Source organism: Artemia franciscana, unplaced genomic scaffold, assembly GCF_032884065.1.
Source record: "Artemia franciscana unplaced genomic scaffold, ASM3288406v1 PGA_scaffold_200, whole genome shotgun sequence".
NCBI classification, from domain to species: domain Eukaryota; kingdom Metazoa; phylum Arthropoda; class Branchiopoda; order Anostraca; family Artemiidae; genus Artemia; species Artemia franciscana.
In genome coordinates this window covers 5,001-13,695 of record NW_027062644.1, presented here as the reverse complement: position 1 = coordinate 13,695, position 8,695 = coordinate 5,001, and the positions used below count along the sequence as shown (strand labels likewise).

The 8,695-nt window shown below is 29.5% G+C and overlaps 1 protein-coding gene across 1 annotated transcript in view; it reads left to right on the top strand.

Annotated features, from left to right (window-relative positions):
- Positions 1–209: 209 nt before the first annotated feature.
- Positions 210–8,695, top strand: part of LOC136041396 (uncharacterized) — a 12,840-nt gene continuing 4,354 nt past the window's right edge. The window contains exon 1 of the mRNA XM_065726046.1: positions 210–418. Coding sequence (XP_065582118.1) covers positions 225–418 — 194 coding nt within the window. The 5' untranslated portion in view covers positions 210–224. The remainder of the gene's footprint in view (positions 419–8,695) is intronic.

The following is an 8,695-nucleotide window of genomic DNA, read 5'->3' as shown; positions in this document are numbered from 1 at the left end:
TTATGATGTTGTACTGACGCTGAAGTGCGAATTCGGCCCTTTTGGGCTTGTGATAGTCACTTTGTTGAAATAAATATTACCTTATCTCTTATCTAAGAGCTTAAATACTTAAAGAATATTCTCTACTTTTAAAAATACCTGGTCATCATGTACAATCAATGTAAGCACTAAAGTCAGATAATGTCAAAAATGTCAAGTTACGTCAATGTCAAATAGTGTTACTAATGTCAAACTTTTTGCAGGGCAGTTCCACCTACTATCACAGGCTGGTTGTTGAATATGACTTGGCGAAGAAAGCAAAGAAATTAAACAAGAAGACAAACCCGAGGAGAGACGTACTTATTCTAAAATGCGTGCCACAAAAGAACGCCAAGAAGCAAAAACGTGACACTCTTCCTGATGGCTTTGAGGAGGCACAGTAAGCTTTTTCCATTTTAACTTTTCCATTTTCCATTTTCCATTTTAACTTTTCCATTTTCCATTTTAACTTTTCCATTTTCCATTTTAACTGATGATCCTGTCAATAGTCTTATCTCTGGCAATCATGTCATTCATATCATTGTCCGATTGAGAAGTTTGTTGATACGATTAAGAGTCTAGCCTATTGTTAATTTGAAAGTTTTTTTTATTTAGTTTTTGAAAGAGAAGTAAGGTTATTCCACGAGTATTAAAGTTTTTTCATGAGAAAAATTATAAAAAGGGAGATAATACGGTCTTGTTTTCTACAGGCGAAGCTCGGTCTCCTGGTATTTGAAAAAGAAATTAAAATTTATTTGTTCAATCTTTATGTTACCCTACTATGAAAAATCAATCCCTGTTCCCCAACAACTCGTACAGAAGAAATAAGATCTAAAAAGAAATCCTATAAGAAATTCTACACCACATATCCTACTTATAATTTGGAATATAGGTAGAACACTCCGCAATCCTTCGTTTTTTCTGTCCTTTTTTTTGTCTTACTTTCCTTTTTTCAGCTCAATTTTAAATGTTGGGAGAATTTCCCAAGGGAGAATTGATTACCAGGAGGGGAATTGAGAATTTAAAGTGCCGAAACCCTATAGGCAGGTGTGTATTCTCCTGATGAGCCCTTGTGTTGGGTTGTTGCCTCTGAATTATTTGTCTTTACAGTTTTTATTGTTTGGTAAATGACGACTTATACTTATTGACGACACAACTGCCTGTCCATGGATTATTCTTTATGGTTGATTGTGTTTGGCTATGCTGTTTGACCTATGTGATTGTATGGATGAGTAGGGTTAAGGCCTCATTCAAGTGCTGGTCTATATTAATCATTAATTTAGGAAAACAGTCTTCCCTTTCTCCTTCTGTCTCTTTTTTTTTTTTTTTTTTTTTTTTTTTTTTTTTTTTTTTTTTTTTTTTTTTAATGTGTTTGTGCTGTTGCATTGGTGATTTCTCTTTTCATTATATATATATATATATATATATATATATATATATATATATATATATATATATATATATATCATGAAAAGAGAAATCACCAATGCAACAGCACAAACACATAAAAAAAAAACAGAAGGAGAAAAGGAAGACTGTTTTCCTAAATTAGTGATTAATATAGACCAGCACTTGAATGAGGCCTTAACCCTACTCATCCATACAATCACATAGGTCAAACAGCATAGCCAAACACAATCAACCATAAAGAATAATCCATGGACAGGCAGTCATGTCGTCAATAAGTACTTGTCCTACTAAACGTAAAAAACGATCGAGAGGACATAGGAAAAATAATAGAAAAAATGAATTAGATGTACATATGCTTTCTATAGATCTATGCCAGCTACTTGAATCTAGGGGTATGATTTCTGTAATAAAGTGTCTAAATAATTTATCCAAGAGGAATTTAATCAAACTTTTCTGGATTGTTAAGAATAATACAGCTCTTGAATATAATTTTAAAGTAATATGTGATACAATTTGCATTCTAACTAAAACGAAATTTATTTCAAAAAAGAAAAAGTTTGATAAGATTAGTAATAAGGATAACAGATTATATTTACCTATTAATTTTACTTGTAAGCAGATTGAAGATATTAATTTACCAGAAATTTTAAATCAGCGGCATGTGAAACAGGCCCTTCCTAGTAATTTAAATCATAATGATAGTCCAGTTTTAACTTATAAATTTTCAAAAACTATTGGGCAAATTATTTTTAATTATAATTTAATACTAAAAAAACTAGATAGCGATATAAATTGGAAACCGGTTTGTAATTGTAAGCAACTTGGCCCATTTGTAAATCCTACTTACAAACATGTTATAACAGGGGACTTGTCAATAATAAAGCAAGATGATCTTCAAATTATAATGAATAAAGGGGCTAATTTCCGTCTTTCTCATCATCTGAAACCATCGAGTGTTCTTGATGGCTTGGAAAATGATTTTGATTTATTTATTGATAAGTGGTGTAAGAAAGAGAATAAAAATAAAGAGAGTTTTCAAAGTTGGAAGAATTTAATTATTAGTAGAGTAAGAAATAAAATATATTCTAACTTAAAAAATAGTAACACTAAATCATTATTTTATAATGCGAAGATTAAACAAGCAATTGCTAATCTAAAGAATGAATTTGTAATTGTGCCAGTGGATAAAGCTAATAATAATTTTGCCATAATTTGTCAGAAACTGTATTGTGATATCTTAAAAAGGGAGTTATGCACAACTAATGTTTATGAAAAGGTAAATATAGAGGATGAGAATTTAATTGAAAAGACTGAAGAAATACTTTTTAAAAATTTTAATATTAAAATAAATGACAATGATAAAAAGTTCCCTTTCCTATATTGGACTGTAAAATTTCATAAGAATCCCCCTAAACCACGGTTTATTGCAGGAGCAGCTAAATGTCCAACCCGCATTGCTGCTACTGACCTCTCTTTAATTTTAAAGGAAATTGTAAATAAACTTAAAACCTATTGTTCTGGTATTAAAAAATTTTCGAATTTTAATCCATATTGGAGTGTTAATAATTCACTGCAGGTGATAGATTCTTTAACAATGGTTTCAGCTAAAAGAATTGAGTCTTTCGATTTTGCGACAATGTATACTAATTTATCACTTAATTTAGTGTTTGATAATTTAAAAACTGTTATAAAGAAATCTTTCCTCTTATCTAGTAAAAGGTTCTTAAAAATAGACAGTTATAATAAAAAAGCCATATGGACAAACTGCTTTAATACTACAGTTAACTTGAGATGTTACAGCTTGGATATGATTTTTGAGTTATTGGAATTTGTTTTATACAATACTTATATAAGATTTGGGGGTGATTTGTACAAGCAAATTATGGGAATTCCCATGGGGGGGAATGCCAGCCCATTTATAGCTGACTTGTTTTTAAGTCAACTAGAATATAAATATATGATGGATAAGAATAATCCAATTAATTTAAAACATGCTTTGTCAAATAATAAAAGATATTTAGATGATATTTTGGTCTTAAATTGTAAGGATTTCATTGATATTTCTAAAAATATATATCCATCAGAGCTTATTCTTGAGCCTAGTCATAGCGCTGGTCATGAAGATCATTTCTTAGATTTAAATATTAATATTTGTGATAATAATAAATTAAGTTTTAAAATGTATAATAAAACGGATGATTTTGATTTTGAAGTGATTAGTTTCCCATTCCCTGAAAGTAATATACACTCAAATATCACATATTCAGCGTTTTTCTCACAGTTACTTCGTTATGCAAGGATTTGTAGTAATTATATTGATTTTAAAAATAGATGTAAAATCTTAAGCCAAAAATTGATATCAAGAGGTTTTTCTGCAAATAAATTAACTTGGCAATTTAAAAAATTTAGTTTTCATTATAACGAACTTTTAAATAAATATCAAAAGAATTATCTAGAAATGCTTAAAGAAATTTTTAACTAATTTGGGAGGTTTGAGAAATGTTGTCACAGCGCCATTTATTTTGAATTGCGTTTCTAATTGAGCGTAATTTTTTGAAAAATTAGCCACATGGTAAAGATGAATTCTATAATTGTTTAGTTCATTCAGGTTTTTTGCAATGTGTTAATATTTGTGATTTGGTAAAATTTATAATATTTAGTTTACCTATTGTTGCTAAAGGGAGGGATATATTAACAGGATAAGCTTGTTTTGGTTTTGGTTTTACTTGGTTGTTTTACATTTGCTGTTTTTTTTTTTTCATAGGCATGTAATTTGGGGGTGATACCTGACGCGGGGATGCCATGGATATTCTGTGGTAGCCACAACACTGTGCTGGGTAGAGAATTTAGAGTGGCGAAACCCAATATAGGCCAGTGTATTCTCCTGATGAGCCCTTATGTTGGGTGTTGCCTCTGAATTATTTGTCTATATTATTTTTTCTATTGTTCAGTAAATGACGACTTATACTTATTGACGACATGACTGCCTGTCCATGGATTATTCTTTATGGTTGATTGTGTGTGGCTATGCTGTTTGACCTATGTGATTGTATGGATGAGTAGGGTTGAGGCCTCATTCAAGTGCTGGTCTATATTAATCACTAATTTAGGAAAACAGTCTTCCTTTTCTCCTTCTGTCTCTTTATTTTATTTTATTTTATTTTTTTATTTTTTTTTTTTTTTTTTTTTTATTATTTTTTTTTTTTTTTTTTTTTTTTTTGTGTGTGTTTGTGCTGTAGCATTGGTGATTTCTCTTTTCATGATATTATTCCAGGTTGGATCCAGTGCTGGTGGAGAAAATTTTTTTAGTTTTCTCCCCGACAGACCTTTACCCTGGTCCAGGTTTTTAACCTGATATTGTTAATTATTGGTGAGATGGCACTTATGCAAATTTCATGTTCTTTCATCTTTTTGTTTATGTATTTATTGACCTATTGACCTATTGACCTTGGCATGTTTTTTGGACTTTGATTGTTGGATTTTGATTTGGATGTTGGTTTGTTTTGGATTTATTTTCAATAACTTTTTATGCAACAAAACACAAATATTAGCCTCGGAACTCGGAACGATTTTTTGAAAGTTAGTAAGTGTAAAAGTCGTTGTTTTCTTTGCCAAGATCATTTTGTCCCACGAACTTCTGTTAAAAGTACATTGTATAATAAAAATTTTGCATGCAAGTTACGTGGTAATGTTAATTGTAGAACAACCAATGTAATTTACCTATTAGAATGTAATAAATGCTGCCTACAATATGTGGGGGAAACAACTAATAATATATATAAAAGATTTTCTGGACACAAGACAACAGTTAATAATGAAAAAACTAATAACTATCTAGTTCAACATTGTAGTAGTGGTAAATGTTCCATATCAGATATAACTGTCACAATTTTAGAAAATTTAGAATTAGAAAATTTAAATAAAGAAGAGAAGAATAATAGACTACGTAAACAGGAGGATTTCTGGATCCATACTCTTGGTACAGCTTATCCTTTTGGGCTAAATGATCGTGTAGCAAAATATGGTGACATGTCTCATGTTGTTGTTAAATGTATTGATGGTTTTATGGACCATCCTTCTTTTACTTGTCCTACTAAACGTAAAAAACGATCGAGAGGACATAGGAAAAATAATAGAAAAAATGAATTAGATGTACATATGCTTTCTATAGATCTATGCCAGCTACTTGAATCTAGGGGTATGATTTCTGTAATAAAGTGTCTAAATAATTTATCCAAGAGGAATTTAATCAAACTTTTCTGGATTGTTAAGAATAATACAGCTCTTGAATATAATTTTAAAGTAATATGTGATACAATTTGCATTCTAACTAAAACGAAATTTATTTCAAAAAAGAAAAAGTTTGATAAGATTAGTAATAAGGATAACAGATTATATTTACCTATTAATTTTACTTGTAAGCAGATTGAAGATATTAATTTACCAGAAATTTTAAATCAGCGGCATGTGAAACAGGCCCTTCCTAGTAATTTAAATCATAATGATAGTCCAGTTTTAACTTATAAATTTTCAAAAACTATTGGGCAAATTATTTTTAATTATAATTTAATACTAAAAAAACTAGATAGCGATATAAATTGGAAACCGGTTTGTAATTGTAAGCAACTTGGCCCATTTGTAAATCCTACTTACAAACATGTTATAACAGGGGACTTGTCAATAATAAAGCAAGATGATCTTCAAATTATAATGAATAAAGGGGCTAATTTCCGTCTTTCTCATCATCTGAAACCATCGAGTGTTCTTGATGGCTTGGAAAATGATTTTGATTTATTTATTGATAAGTGGTGTAAGAAAGAGAATAAAAATAAAGAGAGTTTTCAAAGTTGGAAGAATTTAATTATTAGTAGAGTAAGAAATAAAATATATTCTAACTTAAAAAATAGTAACACTAAATCATTATTTTATAATGCGAAGATTAAACAAGCAATTGCTAATCTAAAGAATGAATTTGTAATTGTGCCAGTGGATAAAGCTAATAATAATTTTGCCATAATTTGTCAGAAACTGTATTGTGATATCTTAAAAAGGGAGTTATGCACAACTAATGTTTATGAAAAGGTAAATATAGAGGATGAGAATTTAATTGAAAAGACTGAAGAAATACTTTTTAAAAATTTTAATATTAAAATAAATGACAATGATAAAAAGTTCCCTTTCCTATATTGGACTGTAAAATTTCATAAGAATCCCCCTAAACCACGGTTTATTGCAGGAGCAGCTAAATGTCCAACCCGCATTGCTGCTACTGACCTCTCTTTAATTTTAAAGGAAATTGTAAATAAACTTAAAACCTATTGTTCTGGTATTAAAAAATTTTCGAATTTTAATCCATATTGGAGTGTTAATAATTCACTGCAGGTGATAGATTCTTTAACAATGGTTTCAGCTAAAAGAATTGAGTCTTTCGATTTTGCGACAATGTATACTAATTTATCACTTAATTTAGTGTTTGATAATTTAAAAACTGTTATAAAGAAATCTTTCCTCTTATCTAGTAAAAGGTTCTTAAAAATAGACAGTTATAATAAAAAAGCCATATGGACAAACTGCTTTAATACTACAGTTAACTTGAGATGTTACAGCTTGGATATGATTTTTGAGTTATTGGAATTTGTTTTATACAATACTTATATAAGATTTGGGGGTGATTTGTACAAGCAAATTATGGGAATTCCCATGGGGGGGAATGCCAGCCCATTTATAGCTGACTTGTTTTTAAGTCAACTAGAATATAAATATATGATGGATAAGAATAATCCAATTAATTTAAAACATGCTTTGTCAAATAATAAAAGATATTTAGATGATATTTTGGTCTTAAATTGTAAGGATTTCATTGATATTTCTAAAAATATATATCCATCAGAGCTTATTCTTGAGCCTAGTCATAGCGCTGGTCATGAAGATCATTTCTTAGATTTAAATATTAATATTTGTGATAATAATAAATTAAGTTTTAAAATGTATAATAAAACGGATGATTTTGATTTTGAAGTGATTAGTTTCCCATTCCCTGAAAGTAATATACACTCAAATATCACATATTCAGCGTTTTTCTCACAGTTACTTCGTTATGCAAGGATTTGTAGTAATTATATTGATTTTAAAAATAGATGTAAAATCTTAAGCCAAAAATTGATATCAAGAGGTTTTTCTGCAAATAAATTAACTTGGCAATTTAAAAAATTTAGTTTTCATTATAACGAACTTTTAAATAAATATCAAAAGAATTATCTAGAAATGCTTAAAGAAATTTTTAACTAATTTGGGAGGTTTGAGAAATGTTGTCACAGCGCCATTTATTTTGAATTGCGTTTCTAATTGAGCGTAATTTTTTGAAAAATTAGCCACATGGTAAAGATGAATTCTATAATTGTTTAGTTCATTCAGGTTTTTTGCAATGTGTTAATATTTGTGATTTGGTAAAATTTATAATATTTAGTTTACCTATTGTTGCTAAAGGGAGGGATATATTAACAGGATAAGCTTGTTTTGGTTTTGGTTTTACTTGGTTGTTTTACATTTGCTGTTTTTTTTTTTTCATAGGCATGTAATTTGGGGGTGATACCTGACGCGGGGATGCCATGGATATTCTGTGGTAGCCACAACACTGTGCTGGGTAGAGAATTTAGAGTGGCGAAACCCAATATAGGCCAGTGTATTCTCCTGATGAGCCCTTATGTTGGGTGTTGCCTCTGAATTATTTGTCTATATTATTTTTTCTATTGTTCAGTAAATGACGACTTATACTTATTGACGACATGACTGCCTGTCCATGGATTATTCTTTATGGTTGATTGTGTGTGGCTATGCTGTTTGACCTATGTGATTGTATGGATGAGTAGGGTTGAGGCCTCATTCAAGTGCTGGTCTATATTAATCACTAATTTAGGAAAACAGTCTTCCTTTTCTCCTTCTGTCTCTTTATTTTATTTTATTTTATTTTTTTATTTTTTTTTTTTTTTTTTTTTTTTTATTATTTTTTTTTTTTTTTTTTTTTTTTTTGTGTGTGTTTGTGCTGTAGCATTGGTGATTTCTCTTTTCATGATATTATTCCAGGTTGGATCCAGTGCTGGTGGAGAAAATTTTTTTAGTTTTCTCCCCGACAGACCTTTACCCTGGTCCAGGTTTTTAACCTGATATTGTTAATTATTGGTGAGATGGCACTTATGCAAATTTCATGTTCTTTCATCTTTTTGTTTATGTATTTATTGACCTATTGACCTATTGACCTTGGCATGTT